This window comes from Pogoniulus pusillus, chromosome 32 (assembly GCF_015220805.1).
Source record: "Pogoniulus pusillus isolate bPogPus1 chromosome 32, bPogPus1.pri, whole genome shotgun sequence".
In the NCBI taxonomy this organism is placed as follows: Eukaryota; Metazoa; Chordata; class Aves; order Piciformes; family Lybiidae; genus Pogoniulus; species Pogoniulus pusillus.
In genome coordinates, this window is record NC_087295.1 from 2,066,259 (window position 1) to 2,091,510 (window position 25,252).

Here is a 25,252-nt window from a genome sequence, read left to right on the forward strand (position 1 = left end):
GGCTAAGATTTTCAGAAGCAACTAGCAATTCTGAAGTGCCTTCATTTGTGTCAATCTGCTTTGGAGAGTGCTTTGAGAGTCGTGTTTGGAAGTGCTGAGGATTGGCCTTCTGAAAGTCGCTTTCTTGCAAGGTAACCCAGTAACTGAGGTGGCTTTTAAGAGTACCATGGTCTGGGGTTTGGAAAGATCAGGATCATGTCTGGATTCCTGAGAATCAGTTGAGATAGCATTAAAGAAAGTTGGAGTTGAAAATAACTGAGCCCTGGGTTAAGTGTAAAAGCAAGCAGCTCTGTTGTGAGGACAGGCTACAAGAGCTGGGGCTCTGCAGCCTGGAGGAGAGAAGCCTTGGAGAAGATCTAATAATAAGTAGCCTTCCAGTATCTGAAAAGGGCTGCAGGAAGGCTGGGGAGGGACTATTGGCAAGGTCTTGTAATGACAGGGTGAGGAGGAATGGGTTTGAACTGGCAGAGGGGAGATTGAAACTGGATGTTAGGAAGAAGCTCTTTACAGTGAGGGTGGTGAGACACTGGCACAGGTTGCCCAGGGAGGTTGTGGAGCACAGAATCACCCAGTGTGATCAGAGATCACATTCTGTGCTCCACAGCCTCCCTGGAGGTGTCCAGGACCAGGTTGGATGAGTCCTTGAGTGACCTGTTCTAGTGGGAGGTGTCCCTGCCAATCTCAGAGGGGTGGATCTGGCAAAGCTTTGAGCTCCCTTCCAACCTAAACCATTCTAGAATTCTGTGATTTGAAAGAGGCCTCTCCTGGCTGTTGCTGGCTCATAGCAGAGTTCAAGTTGTGGTCTTTTGAGTGTCAGATACAAAAGGCATTGCTAGTCTCTGCTCAGTTCCTGGTGAGTGCAACTTCCTCAGCCATCTCTGTTGGTTTCCTCAGCAGGTATTCATCAACTCCTGTTCTAGCTATAGGAGGGGTCCCTCCAACTCACTCTGTGCTGTTTCAGCTGAGCTTGTGACAGGTGCTCTGGTTTCTGCTAGCTTGGTCTGTGGGTAAGGGAGACCTTGTTGTGGTCTTTCAGTACTTAAAAAGATTGTCCCCATTTATAGGGTCCCTTTAACAGAGTCTCTTGGGACATAACAAGGGGTGGTGATTTGAAGCTGAAAGAGAGGAGATTTAGACTAAATAGAAAGGAAGCGATTCTTCAGAGTGAGGGTACTTGAATGCTGGCCCAGGCTTCCCAGAGAGGTTTTAGAAGCCCCATCCCTGGAACCATTCCAGGTCAGGTTGAATGGGGCTCTGAGCAATGTGGCCTGTGTCCCTGCTCGCTGACTGGGCATTGGTTTAGATGACCTGTCAAGGTCCCTTGCAAACCAAGGGGTTCTTTGGTTCTGTAAAAACAAGACATTGCTTTCCAGGATGTCTTAAGCCAGCAGCTTTCATCATCTTCATACCTACTTTCAACCTCATTCCATCCACCCCTGAGACCAAACCAGCTTTGCATCACTTGTGTCTGCTGCTTAACCCCCTGGTCCTGCTCTGACTCGTGATACACCCCTGTTTTGTGGAGCCTTTCCCAGCATGCTGGCTCTTGAGCAGAGCTAAATGGCTAGAGACCTGGCTAAGGCCACTGATAGCCTTAGGACTGAAGTGGGTAGCAACTCCCAGTAAAAATATTTACATCCTCCAGGAGACCTCAGATACCTACCAGTTGTGGGGACAGGAATCTTGCTGCTTTCCCAGGAAGGAAAACTCCTACCCCCTGCTTGTCCCAGAGCGATTCTGCTGGCTGAGTTTTCATCCCTCTGATCCCTCCCCCGTGGTTTGTGTCTGGAGGGTGGCATCCACCCCATTGTCAGTGTCCCCTGCTGCAAAAATGACACAATAAAATAATCTCCTCTAGCCCCTGCGTGCACACCTCAGTGTGACCAAAGAAAAGCCAGGGAGAACTAATCAATTACTGTAGCTGTTAGGCTTAAACTTTAACTCTAGATCTCAGATCTTCTTTTGTCTTCTTGTCAGTGGCTATGGCTGTTAGGTGATGTAGAAAACTCAACCACAGTTAGCACTGAGAGCCTGTGGTACAAAGAATGCTGTAGGTGTGTAATAGAGCTGCAAAGCACACAGCTCCTGGAGCTCTGGGGAGTGTGCTGCTGTGTCACGAGTACTGTTAGTGAATGTGATCTCAGAGCTGCCTGGCTTCGTTGGGAGCTCAGGGTAACCAAGCAGGCACTCAGGTCATTCACTCTTATTTCAGTTATTTTGTGCCATTTGAAGATGTAAGGCTCAGAAGCTCTCCTCCTTGCCTTCTCTGCTCTCTAAGCTGAAGTCTCAGGAGAATGGTTGTAGTGAAAGGGGAGAATGTAATAAAGAGGAGGTTAAAAACCAAACTAAGGTAGAGCTGCCTGGAGTAGGAGTGTGTGACCTCTTTAAGTACGGTGCTAAATTGTGCTACTTGATAGCATCAGCAGGATTTGAAAGTTGCATTGAGTAAAAATGGCTTCGTTTCCCCCTCAAACAGTGCAACTAATTCAGAGGAAGGAAGTCATTGAAACGCAGTCAGTTATGCAGCAGGCGAAGAGGAAAGACAGCAAAGCAGCTCTTAGCAGCCCTCAAATGCAGTTGGAGTCTTTCAAGTAAGTTCTTTTTGGCTGGGGAAGAAAAAGAAGGAAAAAAAAAAACCTAATTGGGCCAGTTAGAGGAAGTTTTGAAGTGAGAGAGTTGGCCAACTGAAAAAATGTAAGGAAACATTGCTAGATGAGGGGGACCAAAGGTTTGGTTCTCCTTGACCACCTTTCTGAGGCCAAGGCAGATCCTGCTGGCCAAGCAGACCCTTCTGGATGGGGTTGTAATGCATGCTCAGCTGTTCCAATGTGCAGCCTGTCTGCAAGCTTAGCTATCCAAGGGGAATTTTACATCCTTAGGTGGCTCAAAGAGGGGAGAAAAAAAACATCTGATGACTTTATTGCAATAAATTAATTGTATGTATATTTGTAGCCATCTATCTCAAAAGGATTTTGTGATGCTTTGCAAACCACCACACTGTGGTTCATGGTAACTCTGTGCTGTAGCCTTTTGAAATGCACTGTCTGAATTTTCACCCTGAGTGCTGTGTACAGTTCTGGGCTCTTCCATTCAAGAGAGGTGATTGGCATTGGAATGAGCTGCCCAGGGAGGTGGTGGAGTTGCTGTGCCTGGAGGTGTTGAAGCCAAGCCTCTTGAAACTTCTGCTAATCAGGCAGTTTCATCGTGAGGAACAGTGTGGGCAGCAGGACAAGGGAGGTCATTCCTCCCCTGTGCTCAGCACTGCTTAGGCCACCCCTTGAGTGCTGTGTCCAGTCCTGGTCTCCTCCATTGCAGAGAGATGCTGAGGTGCTGGAAGGTGTCCAGAGAAGGGCAGCAAGGCTGTGGAGGGTCCTGGAGCACAGCCCTGTGAGGAGAGGCTGAGGGAGCTGGGGGTGTGCAGCCTGCAGCAGAGGAGGCTCAGGGCAGAGCTCATTGCTGCCTGCAGCTGCCTGCAGGGAGGCTGTAGCCAGGTGGGGTTGGGCTCTGCTGCCAGGCACCCAGCAACAGAAGAAGGGGACAGAGTCTGAAGCTGTGCCAGGGCAGGTCTAGGCTGGATGTGAGGAGGAAGTTGTTGTCAGAAAGAGTGATTGGCATTGGAATGGGTTGCCCGGAGAGGAGCTGAAGCCAAGCCTGGCTGGGGCACTTAGTGCCATGGTCTGGTTGCTTGGCCAGGGCTGGGTGCTAGGTTGGGCTGGCTGAGCTTGGAGGTCTCTTCCAACCTCCTTGATTCTGTTTCTGTGAAACTGAGTCCTACAACATAATACATTTGTTCTGCTCCTTTCCTGGAGTTTATTTCCTTGATAGAATTTGCTTTCTGGATTTTATTGCCAAGGATTTCTCTTTTATTTTCCTTTTTTTTTTTTTTCATGCTGTTGCAATGTTGGGAAAAAAACAAAGCAGATTATAACAATTGCTGCTCTGATGGCCAAAATCTGGAGGTTTGGGCTCTGCTGATATTTTGGGCTTTGAACACAATGCTGAGTTCAAACTGGGACTGTGGTTTCCAGCCCCCAGATGGATTCTTGTGTCCAAATACTGTTAAACTTATGGCAGAGAAAACCAAGATGACTTTCAAAGGGATGGGGTTCACTCTATATTGTCTTTGTTTCTCCTCTTCAACGTTTCCTCTATGGCACACATCATTTTAAGATCCAATATTCATGTCTTGCTTAGAGTAATTTACTGCTATGGACTGAAATTTGCTGAGCAGAAATTGCATTTTCTATGTGAAGTCTTTCCAGCATTAAAACCAAAAACCAAACAAACCCCAAACCCATCAGGTTGTGCATCATATTTAATAGGAATCTTTCCTACTTATCAGAGTATCCTGTTTATAACTCAGCTATTCAAAATCAGCTGCTGCAAAGGGTCTGTAAGATATGTGTTACACTCCTCAAAGCAAGCTGCTGTGTTCCAAGCTGAGGGACACTGAGGTGCTGGAGTGGGTGCAGAGATGGGCAATGAGGCTGGGGAGAGCTCTGGCACACATGGCCTGTGAGGAGCAGCTGAGGGTGTTTAGTCTGGAGAAGAGGAGGCTGAGAGGGGACCTTATTGCCCTCTACAACTACTTAACAGGAGGTCCCAAATTACTTCTGACAGGACAAGAGGAAATGGCCTCAAGTTGCATCAGAGGAGGTTGAGGTTGGCTGTTGGGAGGAAGTTCTTCACTGAGCAGGTGGTCAGGCACTGGCACAGGCTGCCCAGGGAGGTGGTGGAGTCACCATCCCTGGAGGTGTTTAAAAGGAGAGTGGCTGTGGTGCTTGAGGCTATGGTCTGGTGCTGAAGGCTGCTGGGATGAAGGTTGGACTGGCTGATCCTGGTGGTCCTTTCCAAGCATAGCAATTCCTAGTGATGAGATGCTGTGCTGAGGGGTTTGGTTTGGTCAAGGACTTGTTAGTGTGAAACTAATGCTTGGACTCGAGGAGCTTGAAGGGCTTTGCCAGTCTAAGCAATGCTGTGATTCTGAGATTCCTTCTTCACTTGAAATGAACTTGGAGTTTCCCCATGGCCTTCTTTGTTGTTACCTCTTATAATTGTGCTGCTGTGTTCATTTACACCCCTGCAGCTCCTCCACTAGAACAGGTTGCTCAAGGACTCATCCAACCTGGCCTTGGACACCTCCAGGGAGGTTGTGGAGCACAGAAGCACAGAATGTGTGCTTCTGTCATCCACAGCTTCCCTGGGCAACCTGTGCCAGTGTCTCACCACCCTCACTGCAAACAACTTCTTCCTAACATCCAGTTTCAGTCTTCCCTCTGCCAGTTCAAACCCATTCCTCCTCAACCTGTCATTACCAGACCTTGTCAATAGTCTCTCCCCAGCCTTCATGTAGCCCCCTTCAGGTCCTGGAAGGCCACTTCAAGGTCTCCTGGAAACCTTCTCCAGGCTGCAGAGCCCCAACTCTCTCAGCCTGTCCTCAGAGCAGAGCTGCTGCAGCCCTCTCAGCATCTTGGTGGCCTCTCTGGACTGGCTCCAACACTTCCATGTCCTGCTTGTGCTGGGGGCTCCAGAACTGCCCCCAGGACTGCAGGTGGGGTGTGAGGAGAGCAGAGCCAAGGGGCAGAATCCCCTCCCTTGCCCTGCTGCCCACACTGCTCTGGCTGCAGCCCAGCACAGGGTTGTGTCTGGGCTGCACTCACACTGCAGGCTCCTGTTGAGCTTTTCATCAGCCCAGACCCCCAGGGCCTGTTCCTCAGGGCTGCTCTCAGCCATTCCCCACCCAGCCTGGAGCTGTGCTTGGGATTGCACCCACCCAGGTGCAGGACCTTACACTTGGCCTTGTTGAATGTCATGAGGTTGGCCTGGGCACACCTCTGCAGCCTGCCCAGCTCCCTCTGGATGGGTCCCTGCCCTCTAGCAGGTCGACTGTGCCACACACCTTGGTGCCATCTGCAAACCTGCTGAGGGTGCACCAATTCCTCTGTCCATGTCCCTGACAAAGATGTCAAACAGCAGTTGAAAGGCTGAGGAAAATCCTATTTTTACAGCAGGAAAAGAATCTCAGGTCTAACCAGGAGCCCTGGGAGAGATCTACATCCTCAGGCTACAGCATGCAGAGTGATGTTAGCAGGAGTGGAAGTATTTTCTGTTTGGTGTAGCATGGGCATGTTGTATTGCTCCCTTGTTTGCTAGCACCACCTGAACACTGCTCTCTCCTCCTAAGGAAAAAAAAGTTAATTAACATTTCTTTTGGAAATTATTTTTGGCCCAGGCAGTTAAGCCTCTGGAGCAAAATGATTATAGCATTTCATAAGATACTTTGATTCTTCCTTAGGAGAGACCTGGAATGCTTCTGCAGTGAGAATGATCAGTGCAGATCACAGCTCCAGCTGGGTGCAGCCTGACAGCCAGTTCAGCTGCAGCAGCAAGATAAAAGCTGTTCTGTTATGTAAGCTGTTGCCTGATCAGCACTCTGGAAGGGAGGGGGGTCAGCCATCCTGAGTCACTGCTGTAACCTGATTAGAGGCCCAGATCTACTTCTGCTGAATTTAACTGGGTGTTCTACTGTTGATCTGGACATGAGAGCTTCCCTACTCTTCTCCTGGGGGCTGCATGTCCTAATAAGTTTACACATAAGCACCATTTGACTCCCAGCTAGGTGATGTAACAAAGGATGAGGGCCATTCCAAAAAGTCCTGTTCCCAAAAATAGAATGTGCATGAGGCTTAGCCAGTTGGGATCAATTAAATAGGTCCTGCTTTCCACCCCAGCAGTGGCTGCTGCCTTGGAGAGAATGATGATGCTTGCAAAAGAGGCTTTAGCAAAATCAAACAAGTCAGAGTGCAGGGTCCTGCATCGGGCTTGGGCCAACCCCAGGCACAAAGCCAGGCTGGGGGCAGAGTGGATTGAGAGCAGCCCTGAAGAAAGAGCCTTGGCTGATGGATGAGCAGCTCCCCAGCAGCCAGCAGTGCCCTCCTGCAGCTCAGCAGGCAGCTGTGTGCTGGGCAGCAGCCAGAGGAGTGCGGGCAGCAGGGCAAGAGAGGGGATTGTGCCCCTTGGCTCTGCTCTGCTGAGACCTCACCTCCAATCCTGCCTCTAGTTCTGGTGTCCCTAGCATATGAAGGGCACAGAGCTGCTGGAATGAGTCCAGAGGAGGCCACAAGGATGATCCAAAATGGTTTGGGTTGAAGACCTTTTAAGGCCTGGGCAGCCTGATCTAGTTGAGGATGTCCCTGCTGACTGTGGGGGGTTGGACTAGATGACTTTTGGAGGTCCCTTCCAGCCTGGATCGTTCTATGAGTATCAAGTCCAATCCCCCTGCAGTGAGCAGGGACAACTGCCACTAGAGCAGGTTGCTCAGGGCCTCATCCAAGCTGACCTGGAATGTTTTCTGGAATGGTTTCTTACTACTGCATCGTTTCTACCTGTGTAGCCTCACACCACTGAGAAGAGATCAAGAGCAAGGCCTGAGCAGCAGTGGATGTTGCCTCCTGGCTGCGGGCAAGCAGGCCTGGAAAGGTAAAGGGTGGTCTGCTGGGGAAGTGCTGCTGGTGAGGCTGGCAAAAGCCAAGTGGGAAAGAGTCGTGCAGGGGGTTATAGGGTGTGGCTGGCACACATCTAGTGTCTTGAGAACTGATTTGGCTTCTCTGCTCTTGTCTCTTTACCCAGGTCACTCCACATTCAGCACTCACTAGCTCATCTGGTGGGGAGAGGAGGCCTTCCTTTGCTTTCAGTCCTCCTCCTCAGCCACATTTTTGCAGTAGCAGTCGCTCCTCCCATCCTCTCATTGCTTTGTTTTCTTCCTTTTCCCCCTTCTTACCAGATCTCACTGACCACAAATTGCATAAATCACTTTGTAGAGGGTGTTCTAAACTGCTGAAAGAAGGAAAACTCAGAGCAGCCCAAAGCTTTGAGTTAAACCTTTCCAGCACAGCGTAGCTTTTCTCCTCTGGGGTGAGTATAACATTGCTTTCAGCACCAGGAAAATAGTGAATGGAAAACCAAATGTGCTCTAAAGAAGGTGAAGCTTTTTTCTTTGGAGGTCTACTGCCCAAGTATGTCATCCAACAGAGGAAAGTTGGTAGCTGCATTGTTCTTTGTGTGACAGCTACCCAGACAGTGATGTGATACCTTTTATTGGGCTAACCAAAGTTAAAATTAGAGCTGAGCAAATAAATCCCAGTGAGTAACAGACTTTGGACACTTAACCTTTCTTGCTTTTTAACTCAGATCAACTTTTTTTTTTTCAAACCTGGCCACTCCTTTTTGGCCTTCAGTTCACTGCATGCTGAGAGAGGATCTGATGGCTAAGCCTGGTGAGCTTCTTGCCTTCAATGTGACACTTTTGACTGATAGTCACAAAAATGCAGTTTGCTTGGTCAGAATTATTGCACCAGCCAGAACAAAACGTTTCTGCAAAAGCTTTTCCACCTCTCCAGTTGTGCTCATGCAGCCCAGAAGGCAAATTATATCCTAGGCTGCATCAGGAGGAGTCTGGCCAGCAAGGCAAGAGAGGGGATTCTGCCCCCTGACTCTGCCTCTTGACCCTGCTCTCAGGTCCTGCCTCTAGTTCAGGTGTCCCCAGCATAAGGAGGACACAGAGCTGTTGGAGGGAGTCCAGAAGAGGCCACAAAGATAAGCCAAGGGCTGGAGCACCTCTGCTATGAGGATAGAGAGGGAACTGGGGGTGTTCAGCCTGGAGAAGAGAAGATTCCAGGGAGACCTTAGAGCTGCCTTCCAATACCTGAAAAGATCCTCCAGGAAGGCTGCAGAAGGACTTTTCATAAGGATGCTTAGAGACAGGACAAGGGGGAATGGTTTGAAGCTGAGGGACAGCAGGGTTAGACTGGAGCTGAGGAAGAGGCTGCCATGTCCAGAGATAAATCTGAATCTAATCTGAGGTAGAACTTTGTAGGTCTCACCACCAGTGAGCATGTCCATCCCTCTGTAGCTAAGATAGGAAGTGAGCTGAGGCATTTACCTCTATGTTTGTTCATTTGGGTTGCTATAGTAGAGCTGAGGAAGGCTTTGTGATGACTGTTGGTGGTTGGACTGGATGATCTCAGAGGTCTTTTCTAACCCAAACCTTTTGCACAGAGCTTTGCTATGGGATTGCTGCTGTGCTGGCTCCTGACTGGCACTTGTCCTCTTTCTGTGTCTCTCTGGTTGTTGCCTTGCTGCTGTACATTTGTGTTCCTACACTCATCAAAGACAAAAACAGAACAAGGCAGTCTCAAGCTGTGCCAGGGCAGGTCTAGGCTGGATGTTAGGAGGAAGTTGTTGGCAGAGAGAGTGATTGGCATTGGAATGGGCTGCCCAGGAAGGTGGTGGAGTTGCTGTGGCTGGAGGTGTTGAAGCCAAGCCTGGCTGGGGCACTTAGTGCCATGGTCTGGTTGCTTGGGCAGGGCTGGGTGCTAAGTTGGGCTGGCTGAGCTTGGAGGTCTCTTCCAACCTGCTTGATTCTATTCTATCCTATCCTATTGTATATTCCTTCTCTGTATCACTTTTTACCCACGTTGATAGCTGCCTCATTCCAACCCGCAGGCATAGCAGAGGTGAGCAGATCAAACTGCCTGTCAGGAGCCAAGTTGTGTAACTCTGACTAAGCACCCAGTGGGTGTGGTGGACCAGTTGCCAGAATGGTGAATTCACTCACCAGAGGGGCCAGAGGACATATTTGTTCAGAAGAAGCACCCTTCTCCTTCATTTCTTGTGCCTGCCTCGTTCCTTGGGGCTAGACTGTTAGTCAGCTGTGGGGAGGAGATTCTGAGTTTGGCTCTCAGGTAAATTGGGGTAGTCTTGGGTTCTTAGGAAGTTTTAGGTTGGGAAGGACCATTAAAAGCCATTTCTTCCATCCTCCCTGCAGTGAACAGGGACATCTTCAACAGAGCCACATCTAATGTGACCTGGAATGCCTCAGGGATGGGGCATCTGCCACCTTTCTGGGTGAGGTGGCTCAGTGTTTCACCCCTTCCAGTGCAACAAATGCCTCACTTATTAACTCTTGTAGTGCAAAGCCACTGTCCTTTCTCCTGTTGCAACAGGCCCTGCTCAGAGCTCTGTCCCTATCTTTCTTACAGGCCTCCTGAAAAGTTGCTCTAAGGTCTCCCTGGAGCCTTCTCTTCCCCAGGCTGAACAGCCCCTACATGCACAGTCTCCTCTCTGCTCCTGGACAGGGCAGAAACGTGGATACTTGGAGTTGTTTCTCCGGGGTAGATCTCCTGTGCCAGCATCCCTCAAGACTCACCATGGATTTCCCCAGCCCTGTGCCTCTGCCTGGCTCCCATCAGAGGTGTCTGGTTCCCTTCTATGTATTTTATCATACAATCAGAGAATTGTTTTGGTTGGAAGAGCCCTTTAAGATCATTGAGTCCAACTGTTAACCCAGCACTGACAAGTTCCCTGCTGAACCATCCCCCTTAGCAGCACTCCTACATGGCTTTTCAGTCCCCACAGGGATGGTGATCCCACCACTGCCCTGGGCAGCCTGGGCCAGGGCTTTATGGCCCTTTAGGTGAAGGCTGTTTTTTTAATTTAAAATCAAGCAGGCTGGGAGAGACCTCCAAGATCATCCAGCCCAACCTAGCACCCAGCCCTGGCCAATCAACCAGACCATGGCACTAAGTGCCCCAGCCAGGCTTGGCTTCAACACCTCCAGGCACAGAGACTCCACCACCTCCCTGGGCAGCCCATTCCAATGCCAATCACTCTCTCTGACAACAACTTCCTCCTAACAGCCAGACTAGACCTGCCCTGGCACAGCTTCAGACTCTGTCCCCTTGTTCTGTGGCTGGGTGTCTGGCAGCAGAGCCCAACCCCACCTGGCTACAGCCTCCCTGCAGGCAGCTGCAGGCAGCAATGAGCTCTGCCCTGAGCCTCCTCTGCTGCAGGCTGCACACCCCCAGCTCCCTCAGCCTCTCCTCACAGGGCTGTGCTCCAGGCCCCTCCCCAGCCTTGCTGCTCTTCTCTGGACACCTTCCTAATATCCAACCTAAACCTTCCCTTCCACAACTTGAGGTCATTTCATTTTCTTACTTGGGAGAAGAAGAAGTTGACCCTTAACTAGCTGTAACCTCCTTCAAGGTAGTTGTAGAGAGCAAGAAGGTCTCCTCTGAGCCTCCTTTTCTCCAGGCTAAAGAAAAGATAAGAAAAGTTTGCCCTTTGTGAACTGTAGCCCCAGATGGTGTTTAGGAAATACTCCTAAACTGGTGTGAACAGGAGGGTTGCTTCTCCCTGCATACTCCCATTTCTCTCTTCATCTTCACCCTGTGCCTATGGGGTTGTCTTTGGGCCAGAGTTCCACAGAGAGGCTTGGCTCAGACTCTCCCCTTGGCCTGGCTAAGGACTGCATTATCAACACAAACTGATAGTCTGTGTTGTGCTCACTTTCCAGATACCTCAGTTAAACTGGAGGCCTGGGGCCTCAGTCTGGGAGCCCAGAAGGTGAGACTTCAAATGTGGAGGCTTTGGTTGTGGGTGAATAGAGCTATTGTTCATCTGCTGCCATGCTCATACCTTTGCAATCCAGCTGGATTCTGCTAGCTGTGAAAGAAATCCTTAGTCTGCATTACACCTCTGCTAGGGGAAAACAAAGTGCAGCTTTCAGAGCTGCCTTTTCTTCCTCATTTCTTCTAGTTTGCATCATGTAAATTCAAACTGTCTTGTCTTAATCCTTCTCTGCACTTGGGCCAGCAGCCAAAAGCCTGCGCAAGTAAATGAATTTTTGTCTTCTGAGCCCCTTCACAAACCACAGAGGCTATTTTAAAATGCATGGCCATTGCTTGAAATCCTATCATTGCACAGCCCAGGCTTGATTGTTGTCCTCTGGAGTGTTTCACAGCAGCAGAATTCCTGCATTCTGGGAATTGTGCTGTGCCTCCATCCAGCTGGCATGGATCAAGAAGCTGAGTGAGGAGCCGTTGTGAGCCGGGGCTGGCACTTGCAGCATTGCTTTCTGTGATAGATGGAGAGTGCTGGGGGGCTGTGAGGTGCTCACCTACCCATTCAGCAGCATTTGGAGTGTCAGGAGGGTTTCTTGCTTATAAGTGAAGATGCACAGAAATTGTCTTGAAGAACTCCCCTGCCCTGCAGAGGGACCTGGCCAGGCTGGATGGGTGGGCACAGACCAATGGGATGAGATTGAACAAGGCCAAGTGCAGGGTTCTACACTTTGGCCACAACAACCCCAACCAGCACTACAGGCTGGGGACAGAGTGGCTGAGAGCATCCAGGCAGAGAGGGAGCTGGGGGTGCTGGGAGAGAGGAGCTGAAGATGAGGCAGCAGTGCCCAGGTGGGCAGCAGAGCCAATGGCATCCTGGGCTGGCTCAGGAGCAGTGTGGGCAGCAGGACAAGGGAGGTTCTTGTGCCCCTGTGCTCAGCACTGCTCAGGCCACCCCTTGAGTGCTGTGTCCAGTTCTGGGCTCCTCCGTTGCAGAGAGATGTTGCAGTGCTGGAAGGTGTCCACAGGAGGGCGCCAAAGCTGGGGAGGGGCCTGGAGCACACCAGAGGGAGGCTGTAGCCAGGTGGGGTTGGGCTCTGCTGCCAGGCACCCAGCAACAGAACAAGGGGACACAGTCTCAAGTTGTGCCAGGGGAGGTCTAGGCTGGATGTTAGGAGGGCTTCAATCTCTCTTCAGGTAGCCGTTGCTGACAATGAGCTCTGCCCTGAGCCTCCTCTGCTGCAGGCTGCACACCCCCAGCTCCCTCAGCCTCTCCTCACAGGGCTGTGCTCCAGGCCCCTCCCCAGCCTTGCTGCCCTTCTCCAAACACCTTCCAGCACCTCAACATCTTCTGAATTGAGGAGCCAGAACTGGCCAGAGCACTCAAGGTGTGGCCTGAGCAGTGCTGAGCACAGGGGAGGAAATGTTCTCCCTTGTCCTGCTGCCCACACTGTGCATGGCTCTGTTCCTCACGATGAAGCTGCCTAATTAGCAGAAGTTTCAAGAGAGCAGTGCAGGCTTACCCTGCCTTGCTCCTGTGTATTGGCTGTAAAACAGGCTGCCCAGGGGAAGCCACCGAGTCACAGTGTTTGAAAGATGTGTAGGTGGTGGTGCTAAGGGATGTGGTTTAATGCTGGCTTCACGATGATCTTAAAGGTCTCTTTCAACTGGGATGCTTTTGTGATTCTGTGAACGTGCCCTGAGAGCCAGAGCTGAAAAAGGCTGCTTGTGATTGTCAGTTCATGGCTGTCGAGGTGTGTGAGGCTGTCAGTTGGTAGGACAGATTGGGGATTATGCTTAACGGAGTGTGCCAGGGTGGGTTTCTTACCTGTACCTGCTGTAACCTGGCACAGCCATTTTCCGTGAGGAGAGCAGCAATCAGTGAGCTCCTCATCGGGGGGGGTTGTTTGTGAATCTCTCTTCTCTCTCCAGGTAAAAGCAGGGGTGATGTGCAGGGGCAGCAAAAGCCAGTGTGCTCCACAGCCCAAGCCAGGCGACTGCAAAGAGAAAGCGCCTTCTAAGGGCAAAGCAGGAGAGCATTTCGCTCGGGTAGGAGCAGGACATAGGCACATGCGGATGGCGATGCTCGCCCCAGCGCTGCTGCTCAGGCTGAGTGTGGCAGCGCCTCCAGCTCCCCGCAGCCCCGCGGCCGCTCCGCCCGCCCCACAGCGCCGCCTGCCAGCCGCTGCCCGAACAGCAGCCTGCCTGCCTGCCTGCCTGCCTCCCGCTGCCCGCAAGCTGCGAGCTTTTACTGGAGGCGGCTTAAAACTTCACGGCCTCTGCTCTCCTCTCACTCGTTTGAACAAGAAGTGAGTGCACCCATGTGAAGGTGAGAAAGCTCGAACTTGATGTATTTTTTTCACTCCTCACGCCTGAGGTTTTTAAGCTTTTGGAGTAGAGGATCTGTAAGGTCCCTTTCAACCTAAGCCGTTCCGTGATTAAAAACAACTCAAACTCCACTCCTGGGGGGAATTCTGCCATAAAACAAGACCGGCAGGAGGAGGGGCAAGCTCATGGTGCAGCCTCAGTAGGTGAAGTGGTGCTCTCGTCGGATGCATGCTGCTGGAAACTTGTATTTTAGCAGCGCTGTGAGCTTTTACCTTTCTGCAGGGGTAGCTGCATTTGAACAGGATTCTGGCTGGAGTTGGAGAAATCTGTCAAAATAAGCATCTCTTGTCTTTGGCTGGGATCAAGAATTTCTGCACATGCAGAGTGTCTCTCTCTCATACTGACAGGGTCCATCCTCATCTGCAGTTATCAGTCTTCCATTTCATGCAGTGGTTTCTCTGAGTGCTCCCCATTTGCTGCAGTATTTATTAGCTGAAGTAGCAGCCAGGCAAAAATGCAGGTTTGGGTCTGTCTCACAAATTGAAAACAGAGAAGTGCTTCCTGCATGTCCCTCTTCACGTGATTTCATTAGCTCTTATCCTTTATCAGGCACAGCAGATGTTTGAAGGCAAATCTAACACAAAAGCACATAACTCACACAAAATAATTTTTATTGTCTCTGGAAGGCAAACTATTAAGTAATGAAAGGGAATACAAGCAGATGCCACTTTGTTCTGTTTGCCTGGCCTGTGGCCTCTCAAATAGCTTCTGCTGGGATCCTATCACAAAGGCAGCATCAGCACTTCTGTTATAACTTACTTTTTGGGGGTTGATTTAGCATTATTTGATGTGGACTACTAAGGCAGCCTGTTGGCTCCACACTGGAACAATACTTTCTGCTGCATACAGAATGGGCTGCCCGGGGAGGTGGTGGAGTCGCCGTCCCTAGGGCTGTTCAAGGCAAGGCTGGACGTGGCACTTGGTGCCATGGTCTAGCCTTGAGCTCTGCGGTAAAGGGTTGGACTTGATGATCTGTGAGGTCTCTTCCAACCCTGATGATACTGTGATACTGTGATACTTTTCAGCTGGAGGTAGTGGCAGCATTTGCATCCAGCCTGGTTTGTGCTCTGTTCCTTTGGTTTGGGTTTGTACCAGAACAAGAGGACACAGCCTCAAGCTACACCAGGGGAAATTTAGGCTTGAGGTGAGGAGAAATTTCTTCACTGAGAGAGTCATTGGCTACTGGAATGGGCTGCCCGGGGAGGTGGTGGAGTCACCGTCCCTGGAGCTGTTCAAGGCAGGACTGGACGTGGCACTTGGTGCCATGGTCTGGCCTTGAGCTCTGTGGTAAAGGGTTGGACTTGATCTCTGAGGTCTCTTCCAACCTTGGTGATACTGTGATACCAATGCTGCTGGTGAGGGTTGTTTTGAAGGCTTCTGCAAGGAGAAAGCTCCCTTTGGCGAGGCTGACTCTCCAAAAAAGCACTTGGGAAATAGACTTTAAACAATCAAAGTAGGAGAGTTTGACTGTGCCAGGACATTCTATGCTAATAAACTTTCAATGTTACTCATTATCTTTATCTTGCCACAAATAAAATAAATGCTTTGCCTCTTCCAGGGGTTTATGGAAAACTGTCATAATGATGAGTTGTTTGATAAAAGTTATAAACATTTATTCAAGTGAGTCTCACTGTAACTTTTAGGTACTTTCTTCTACTTGCCTTTTATTTAGGGGCTTTGACTGTGTGCCATTCTAAATCCTGTTACAGTTTAAAAACCTTTCCCTGCGGTCTCCAGCCCTCATTTGCATCCATTTAGTTTTTCTGGGTATTTTGCAGGAGGGGAGCTTTGTCAGGAGCACCTCTTTGATACACCCAGTCCAGCCTCAACGTTTATTAACAGCATCTCCTGGAGGAAAAGAGTCTGTGCAAGAAATACTGTTTGTTCTCACTGGCAGGTACTCTTTCGCTTCAAACCACGATGAGGCACAGGAACCGATGAACATGCACTGGAAAGGCTGCAGCCCAGCTCAGCACGACTGAACTGGGAAGACCTGATCAGCCACTGAAGGGTGAAGAGTAGAGTGACTCCCATCTGGCTCTCCTGCTTGCAAGTGTGATGCCTCCATTGCCATCCAATGAGTTCCTGTGTGCAATGATAATAAAATCCCTTCCCAAATTACAGGTATCTCTGCAAGGACTTGCAGTGTCAAGCCTCACCAGACCCATGCCACATGTGTGTGATCTTCTTAGTGACTGGATGGAGAATTCTTGACCTTTAGTAAAATGCTAATAGCAATAGAGATGTTAAAGCTCAGGCTGATACACAGACCACCTTCACTGCCCTTCTGAATGCAGAGTCATTTAGCAGAGCAGAACTGGGAGCAATGGGCTGTGTCAGTTATATGTCCTTCTATACAGCATCCATCAGTTCCGCTTCTTTATATCAAGGTGTTTAATACATGCAAAGAAATGGTGTTAAGATAAGGCCAGCCTGATCTAGGATAGGGTGTCCCTGGCCATGGCAGGGGGGTTGGAACTAGATGATCCTTGTGGTCCCTTCCAACCCTGACTGATTCTATGATTCTATAATGCACAGCAACATAAAAGGAACAGAAGCAGAGAGACTCCTGGGGCCGATGCATGCACGTTCCTGTGTGGCATGTTTACTGCATGCTTTCTTGTGTGGAAGGGATCCTTAGGAAGGTCTATGCCCAACACCTAGGAGAGTAAATTTCCTAAACCAGAGAAAATACTTGTGAATTCTAGGGATGCACTGCCTCCCTCCACTACTAGAAGACTTCTCTAGCCCATAAAACAGATAATCATGAAGATAGATGTGCATGTGATCACTGCCATCTTCTCCACTCTTACTATATTAACCATAAAGCTTTTTTCCTCTCCCATCTTCTTTCTTTCTTTCTAGGCAGATGCTAAATTGAACCTTCATTATGGCCAGCTAATGACTGACATTTGTTTTATGGCTGACTGCTGGGAAAGCATGGCTGGAGAAGGAGCTGAACTGCACACAAAGTGGTGTTTGTGAACAGCTCCTGCTCTGTCAAGCTGGATGAGCCCAGGCTGGGCAGAGCACAGCAGTAAGGAACGTGTCCTTTCAATGCCAGCTGATGTGATGTAGTGCTTGTACAACAGAGGTAAGGCTACGGATGACACAGCCTCAGTTTCAGGTGCTGCCATATAGCAAAGTCTCTGTACGTGTCTGATCCATGGCTTTCAGTCTGACCCTCTGATTTTGCTGAAGTCACCACAGCTTTGAACGTTGCTTGGAAAAATAAGTACCACTTCAGGGCTACAAAAGGGGGAGAGGGGAAACTTTGACCTGCACTTAAAGCAGCATTAGAACCAGGCAGGATGCTGACCCCCCTGGTAAGATAGACTTGGGAGACAGGGTGAGGAAGCTGAAACAAATAGCTGAAAGAAATGGCACACCTGTAGCACTGAATGGGTGAATCGAAGATGGGGAAGGATTAAGATGTTCTGTTTTCCTCCTAGGCTAGGGTTTAGCTCATGAGAGATTTAATTGAGTGATCTTCCTCCGTGACTTGTCACCATTACCAGCATCATGAGCAAGCCGAGGTTGCTGCTAACGGCGAGCGTCTCCCCTCTTCCCGGATGAGAAGGGAGATAGGAAACCAGGGCGTGAGGAGATCCAGAGGCAGCAGCAGCCCTCTTCTGCTGGGCAGCTCACAGGCTGAAGGCGTGACACAGGAAGGCTGAGACTTCAGCAGGTGTTCCAAGCGATGGAGATGTGGGAATCCCTCATCCAAACGCTGGTACTAGCACAGAAGCAGCACAGATGGAGCTCACTCCTCGGGCAGGATTTTCATGCTGCAGATGTTATTTCAGAGGTAAGTTTTAGGCCTAATGAATGTCAAAAATGCTTTAGGGATTATCACACCAATTTTTTTTCTTTCCCCCCTTTCCCCACCCCAGGGTAAGTAGAACTGTGTGACAAAACTGTGTGTATCACCCTTTAGCCGCCCTGCCTTAGGTATGCTTTCATTACTTATTGTTAACTGAAGGAGGGACTGAGCATGAAGCTCAGTTGCTGTCAACTCTTCATTTTGTACAGGAGGTGAAACTTCTTTGCATCTTTCCCAGAGCACTTCAAGTTTCCTGCTGTTATTTGGATGCCTGAATTGTTGCTGGGTGCTCTCTCATCGTGACTTTTATGTTCGTTCCCCTGGGTGACATTAATATTTAATGAATTTTAGACCATCACAAAGAGAAGATTCATTGCACACAGTGACATCAGTGGCCTCCTGTGGTCGTTGTCACCTGAGAAATTGCTAAGGTTTATTACTGTTAATTTTTGTTCATTTTTCTACAGCTGTTGCTCTGGAAGGGTTGTGGCTATGCTGGAATTAGAAAAGGGAAAGGTAGCTGCTGGTTGCAGATAGAAGAGGAAGAAAAAAGGCAATTTGCCAAAAGATTGAGTACAGCTTTTCCAAAATAAACAAAACATTTGGACATGTGAAACCCTCTTCTGGAGCAGGGCATGGTAATATGCACCTCCACAGGGTCATCTGTGTTTAAAGTGCAGGGAACTGTCAAGCCATTTCCCAGGAGAAATATGGCCAGGTTACACATTATGCTTATATACTGAGTTTGTTGTGTGCCTGGAGCAAATTGTGTGTCCCACTTGTATTTTTAGGGAGTGTAAACCCCCTGTAAGGGATTTAAGTAGAGCAGATTTGGCTGTGCAGCTTCAACCTGTAGAGACTAAGGTTGAGAGGTAAGAGAAGACTTTCTTACAGAGAGGGATTTTGCTAGTGATGCCTAAAGATGTGCTGGTATCACTTTTCCATAGTCCCTATCATTGGTGGAACTTCAACTATTTTAGGACTTCCTACCTGAAAGATGGGTGACAAACTGTGTTGGAAATGAAGTGTACATCTCTTACAGGTGAGAAGAGAGGCAGAGGCTCTTTTGAGGTCTTGGCTTCTGGGTTTTATTCTTAAAATGGACATGTGTATTTAATTGTCTTGCATCTCACTGGGAAGTGAAACGTATTTCCAACAGTCCTGTAGGTACCAGCTTGCCAAGTATCTGATGAGTTTCTACTGTAAGCTTTTCTTTTTGCAACAGCAACTTGCATCTGTCCCTAAAGAAGGAAAAAGAAGCACATGAGTGGATCTGAAAACGTTTTTCAGCCAGCCATCAAACGAGGGTATTTCAGAGAGCATTCCTCTCCCTAAATGAAACATCGCAGTTGGAAGGAGAACAGCAGGCATAGGAAGATCTTCGTGCGTGCCTTTGTACAACAGGTACGGGAAGCTCCGTCGCGGAAAACCCTCCTGCCACACGCCACAAGTGCGCCTGTCCTGACCTCGCGTGTGCTTGTGCGTGCGAAGGCTTGAGCTCGGTGGTGCCTATAGCTAAATGCTGCCCAGGTGTGTGCCCAGGAGAGCAAAGCGTGTGGCGGCGAAGGGAAGGTGTTAGGGAGGAGCTGCGAAGGCAGCAGCCCGCCGGGAAAGCGTCTGACCGAGAGACTCCCACGGCAGGTCAGGCTCGGGAAGCTGCCCCGGGAGCTGTCGCCCAGCCGCTCCCCAGCCCCTCAGAGAGGCGGCGAGAGCTCCAACTCCGCTGAGTCCCGGGTCGGCAGCCCCGGTGGGGAGAGGCAGCCTCGGGGCCCGGAGGGCAGAGCCGGAGAAAAGCCTCTTGGCGGGGCAGCGGCCCCGGGAAGCGGCCGGCTCCGGCTGCGGGAGTTTGTGCTGCGGCTGCTGCGAGAGAGAGGGCAGCAGCGGGCACGGCGGGGAGGCGGCTGAGGCTCTCGGCCGCCCGGGCAGCAGCCGCGGAGCGCAGCCCGGCAGCGGCGCTTCCCGCGGGCGGGCTCCCTGTGTCCCCTCTGCTCCTTCCCGCCGCTCCTTCCCTTCGCTCTTCCCGCTGGCTGCCGGCCGGGGGAAGCGCGGCGAGCCGGCGCTCACACAGGCCGGGCCGGGGAGCCGGGACCAGCCCGCCGGAGGCAGCCGCCGCTGTCTGCCCAGGTACCGGGGCTGGCGCCGCGCCGGACTTCTCCCGGGTTTCACACTCTTCCCCTTCATCTCTTTTACCTTTTCCCTTCCTTCTTCTTCTTTGCTGCCGTCCTCCTCGGCTCTCTCTCTTTCCTCCCGCCCCACCCGCCGAGCGGCCGCGGGCGCAGCCCCCCGACGCCGGGGCCAGCCCGGGCGGTGCGCGGCGGGGCCGGGAGGGAGTGGCCGGGCATCTCCCAGCAGAGAAGCGGGGTCTGGAGCTGGCAGCGTCTGTGCGCCGAAGGGGAGGGAGGCATGGGGGCCGGGGGGTGCCGGAGGAGGGACTATAGGGAGAGGAAGGTATAAGAAGAGATGCGGACAGGGGAGGGGGGCGATGGAAAGAGGGGGTGCGGGGCCGAGGGGCAGGCGCTGACAGCTGCTTTCCCCGCACCCACAGTCCCCTCCCCCGGTGCCGCCGTGGGGTGGGACTCCCCGGCGGGGCACTGTCTCCCGTCCTCCTCCCCGCGCCCGGCTCCTAGGGTGGGTTTTGGGGCGGTCGTGAAGGGGGCGGCAGGACTCCCCTACCCGACGGCGCGTTCCGGACGCAGCCCCGCGGCCGGCGGCACCCCCGGGACCATGCCCCGGCTGGGCGAGGGCTGCCCGGCGGCGGCCCCGCGCCTCGTCTCTGCTGCCGCTGCCGTCCTCCTGGGTTCCCTCTGCCTCCCGGGGGTTCTGGCCTCCTCCCTGCTCACAGGTAAGGGGGCGCGGAGGGGCCGCGGGCGCGCAGGATGCGCGGTGCCCACCTGCCGCCGGGAGCCGCCGTCGGGTCGGGGGCTGCCAGGCATTGCGAGAGGAGGGCGCGGATGGCTAGAGGTGTGTGTAAGCACCTGCTTGGGGCAGGTGAAGGCAGGAGCCATCCTCCTCTCCTCCCCTCCCGCGCTCCCCCCTCCTTCTCTCTCCTGTTTTTAAAATCTTTTGATTTTCCTCCCTCTCCTCCTCCTTCCCCCCACACTTCCTTACGAGGTTTGCATTTTCCTGCTATCTGGGGCACGGAGGGAAAGGCTGAATCAATCTCTAGTGGAAACGAGGAGCCATTAGCTTATGAGAAGTGATTCCAGCATGACACAATACCAGCTAATCAGCGTGAGGGCCATAAAGGGAGTTCTAATTTGATTCCGTTTGACAGTCAGCCTGCTAATTGTGACTCATCTGCCAGTTGGATGCTGTGCACTGGAAGGATGCTTGGTTGAGGGCTCGGGCTGCACTCCTGGTCCAAGTCGTGGGAGCGTGAGGGGCAGCACTCTGCTGCTCGCAGTGAGCTGCGGATCCCTCCTTGCAGAAGTGCCCTGCTTTTGCACGGCGTGCTCGTTATTCCCCACACGTCATCTGAGAAGAGAGAAGGCCTCCTTCTCTGCTATAACTGGGGCACAAAGCAGCTCTAGGTTCGTGCAGTAATAAAAGCCTTGTCTAGTTCCCAGCTCCCTTTGGAGTCTTACATCCTTGCTTGGTTAAAATCTGAGGCAAGCTTTCAAACTGGAGGCTGGGAACGGTGGCAGGGGTGAAACGTGAGCACAAGGGCAGCTTCCGAAGGCAGCTGGGGGAGCTGAAATATGTGTTTTACAATTGCTGTTTCTCTTGCAGGGTCCGTTGCAAAGTGTGACAACGAAGGGGAGATTCTGCAGATACCATTTATCACAGACAACCCGTGCATCGTGTGCGTTTGCCTGGTGAGTTTGGATTTCACACTGTAGGAACATGCAGGCCTGCGCTAAGAGGCTGCCCAGGGAGGGGAAGGTTCCACACAGTCACATCTCGGGTGTCTCTGTCGCCTCTCTGACCACACGAGGTTATCTCAGAGCTGAGCTAATGGAGAGGATTGCAATCCATGACCTGGCTGTGTTTTCTTTGTCTTTAAAAGTCTCGGGCACAAAGTTGTACAGGACTTTAGTATGGTGTTGTGGGGCTGCATTTCCCATGTGAATTGGGAGGGAGAGCTGTTACCCCAAAGCACAGTGAGGAGAGTGAAAGGGAAGGGTTGGAAATGCTGCTGCTTTGAGCTCCCACGTGCTTGGTGTCACACACCAGTGGCTGAGGAGCTGCCCAAGGGAGCAAGGTGAAGGCTGCGATGTGACTGTATAGGCTGTGCTAAGAGGACAGCGAAAGCACAAGTGGTGCTTTCATCAGGCTGCTTTGTTCCAGGGGTGAGGCTGCCTGCTGTGCTGGGAGTTCAGTGGTTAATAGTGTCACCAGCTGATGCACGTTTGGGGCAGAAGCACTCTCTGTCTTGGGAGCTCTGCTTCAGTGTTAAGCATTCATACTGTTCAGTCTGGAGAGGAGAAGGCTCTGAGGAGACCTTACTGTGGTCTTTCAGTATCTGAAGGAGGCTACAAGAAAGCTGGAGAGAGGCTTTAGGGTGTCAGGTAGTGACAAGACTGGGGAGAATGGAGCAAAACTAGGAGTGGGTAGGTTTGGATTGGATGTGAGGAAGAAGTTCTTCAGCATGAGGGTGGTGAGACACTGAAACAGGTTGCCCAGGGAGGTGGTAGAACCTCCTTCCCTGGAAGTTTTTAAGGCCAGACTGGATGGGACTGTAAGCAACCTGACCTAGTGTGAGGTGTTCCTGCCCATGGCAGCTAGGGTTGGAGCTGGATGATCTTTGGCATCTCTTCCACCCTGATTAATTCTGTGATTCTGTAACTTTTGGGAGCTGTTTAGCTGAGTGAAGCCAAAGCTTAGGAGATGCTGAAACCCAGTTGTTCTAAATAAAGCTTCTTCCAAAGCAGTTGTTCTAAATAAAACTTTGTACAATACATTTAAAAGAAAGCCATAAACCCTAATTTGCTGTTGAATGCAAAGAAAAGTACAGCTCAGAAAGCACAACCTTGGAAGTTGTAGGGTAGCTGAATGTATGGAATGTGCTCTGCTTCAGGACTCAAAAAATCAAGACACCCTCTCCCCAGCTTCTGTTATTGCTATCAATATTATTAGCTTTAGCCAGCATTGTTGTAAACCCATGAAACAATTAAAGGCTTGTGTCAAATTGCCTTTCAGGAGGCAATACTGGGAACTGTAGGGCCCTTATCTCAGGCCCCACTGAGGTTGATGTCTACCACTGCTCTGAGTTCACCAGACTTTAAGGGAGGCACAACGAGAACTTCTTAGCTAATAACACTAAAGTATAAGTTATTGATTCTTCCAAGCAGAGGGGGGTGGGGAAAAGAGGAGTGTGGGATGTGGTGAGTGGAGAAATCAAAGAGAAAACTGCAAGAAAAAAAAAAGAGATGAAGCTGTGTTTTATCATGGATCACCTTCCCAAATGTCTGCCACCACTCTGGCTAATGGAAGCTGGTGTTAACCAGCGAGGAAGCAATTTATCTGTGCAGGAGCACAAGTTCAGGCTTGGGCATCAGGGCAGTAATGCAGCAGGGTGAAATACTCGTGTTTATAGATCTCTCCAGACTTTGGCTTTGTTGAATCAATGAGCATCCTTTTAGTGCATGAACATGAAGAACTGCGAAATACCACGGGACGTAGGGACTCGGAATCGCTGCGGTTCCCAGGGTTTGCTTTAATGAAATGGCAGCTGAGGGCATTTGGCTGCCTTCTGTGCTTGGAGGATGCTATGTTGTAAGAGTGCAGAGCTTCAGGGAGTTACTGCAGTTACCTGTGCTGGATAGGCTCTCTTGTACTCCTGCCAAAGCACAAATGTGGTTTCTGTTTCTTGAGTTGGAATCTGGGAGACCTGGTAGAGGAGAAGGAAAGCAGGCTGGAGATACTGACTGTAACGCTGTGCAGCATCCAAAGCAGTGACTGATTGGACTGAAATCTCTGGTCAGGCCTCTTCCCACGAGGGGAAAGATAAGTTCTAAGAGGTCTGGGGAGAGCAGAATCAAAAGAAACACTGTGATGACTTGCAGCCAGGAGGGAAGAGTGAAGCAAGTTTCCTTCCCTCCACCTAGAAATATTGATTGTTTAATAGCAATTCAGTGAGGAACTTTCTCTGGAAGACTGATCATACTCTTCAAGGGCAAGCCTGATGGATATTCATATCATAGGAACAGAGCAAATAAAAAGCTTAATCAGCTGTTCCAGGAAGGGAAGCAATTGCTTCTGTCCAGGAGAGGACAGAAAATTCAACAGAGAGCACTTCTGTTAAAAACAGGAATGAAGTGAGTAGCTGAAGTACTGGGCTGGATTATGGCAGGTCTCCCCTAGCAGGGATACATTTCCATGACTGCAGACTGCCATAAATAACTGCACAGGTTATGGAAAGCTGAACAGCTCTGGGAGAAAAAGGAAAGGATATCTGAATACTTCCCTTCCAGAGCTTTCCTCATCTCACGCATGAGAGAAGAATGAACTGAAATGCAGGACCTGAATTATCAGGTGTTTGACAGGCCTGACTTTGCAGGTTGTGTCCTGTAGAGCGTGGGAACGCATCTGAGGAAGGGCAAGAGGGACTCAGCATAAACTCAGCTTTCTCCTAAGAAGCTCTGTCGGCTGGGAGGGCAAAGCAAGAGGTAGGACTCTGAGTAAACGTGGTAAAACCTGGGAACCCATAGGTTGTGAGTAAGCTGCAATAAAGCAACAAAGACTGAAAAAGTGATAGGATTCTTTGTGCTCCGTGGAGAGGTCTTGATAAGGAGACCAAACCTAGAAGTTGTCTTTTCTCATTGATTAGCAGAGGCAGGGCAGATCAAACAGAGCTTGGGGTAAGAGCTTCTAGCTCTTGTGTTAGATGTACTGGTAACACAAACCCCTGTGTAGTAAAGGAACACTGCTGAGCATCTCCTTGAAACAGCCTGACAAGACAAGTTCAGTGTTAAGCATCTGCTGTGCAGAAAGAGAAGTTATGGTGATGTGGGAACTCAGACTGGGGGACCTGTGCTGCAGGTGGTATTTGTGGTACTTGGAGTCACTCACTTCTAGGGGATAGCTGATGCCTAAAGTCACTCACTTCTAGGGAATAGCTAATGCTTTGCTAACAAACAGGCACTGCACCCATCACGAGCTAGCTCTGGTCTGGACTTCCCTGCTGGTCCAAATGAAATGTGGTGAAGTGCAGGGAACAGCACTGGTGTTTGACTTTAGTAAAAGGAAACAGGTCAGACCAAGTGTGTGTGTGTGAATGCAGTCTTGTAGCTCTGCATGCAAGAGCTGCCAGCTGAACAAGCCACTCTGCCTACAACCTGGAGTTCAGTGCAGTTTATACATCTCTGTGGTCTTAGTAGTGGCCACAAGCTTGGCCAGCTTAAATATCTGCAAGATAAAAGGTTTTATGTGAGCTCTTAGGATCACAGCATTTCAGCAGTGGTACCTTTCTGTCCAGCTAACCATCTCTAAGCACTTAATAAACATAGAACTAGTCATTAAACTCAGTTGGCTGCAAGAAGCAGCCCTTTTGGGATGGGGTTTTTGGGTTTTCTTGGGGGGGAGTGGGGCTTTTGTTTTGCTCTTTTTGCTTTAGAGAGAAAAGTCAAAGATTGTGGTTTGTCCACAAGGAATTTCTCATTGAACTGTGATGAAAGCTCAAGCCTCCTAGTTCCTGCTCTAA

The 25,252-nt window shown here is 50.6% G+C and overlaps 2 protein-coding genes and 1 long non-coding RNA gene across 8 annotated transcripts in view; 2 read left to right on the plus strand and 1 right to left on the minus strand.

Annotated features, from left to right (window-relative positions):
* Positions 1–13: 13 nt before the first annotated feature.
* On the plus strand, positions 14–13,717 carry LOC135189469 (uncharacterized). Of its 2 annotated transcripts, XM_064169892.1 has the most exons (5): positions 14–131; positions 2,477–2,591; positions 7,394–7,479; positions 11,354–11,403; positions 13,332–13,717. In XM_064169892.1, the coding sequence occupies exons 2-5, from the start codon at positions 2,521–2,523 to the stop codon at positions 13,710–13,712; spliced, it is 588 nt and encodes a 195-aa protein (XP_064025962.1). In that variant the 5' UTR covers positions 14–131; positions 2,477–2,520; the 3' UTR covers positions 13,713–13,717. The 2 variants fall into 2 exon arrangements, with proteins under 2 accessions (XP_064025962.1, XP_064025961.1); XM_064169891.1 differs by lacking the exon at positions 14–131 and having other exon boundaries at positions 2,200–2,591.
* A 1,888-nt stretch (positions 13,718–15,605) lies between these two features.
* On the minus strand, positions 15,606–20,623 carry LOC135189470 (uncharacterized). Of its 3 annotated transcripts, none has more exons than XR_010308099.1 (3): positions 19,801–20,268; positions 18,601–18,851; positions 15,606–17,575 (listed from the first exon to the last, which is right to left on the minus strand). It is a non-coding gene; the product is annotated as an uncharacterized LOC135189470 (long non-coding RNA). The 3 variants fall into 3 exon arrangements; XR_010308100.1 differs by lacking the exon at positions 15,606–17,575 and adding an exon at positions 20,502–20,623 and having other exon boundaries at positions 18,651–18,851; positions 19,801–20,042; XR_010308101.1 differs by lacking the exon at positions 15,606–17,575 and adding an exon at positions 20,284–20,353 and having other exon boundaries at positions 18,651–18,851; positions 19,801–20,042.
* BMPER (BMP binding endothelial regulator) overlaps positions 20,054–25,252 on the plus strand; it is a 161,703-nt gene continuing 156,504 nt past the window's right edge. For all 3 annotated transcript variants that reach the window (XM_064169888.1, XM_064169889.1, XM_064169890.1), the window contains exons 1-2: positions 20,054–20,452; positions 21,340–21,425. In XM_064169888.1, the coding sequence (XP_064025958.1) occupies positions 20,071–20,452; positions 21,340–21,425 (468 nt within the window). In that variant the 5' untranslated portion in view covers positions 20,054–20,070. The remainder of the gene's footprint in view (positions 20,453–21,339; positions 21,426–25,252) is intronic.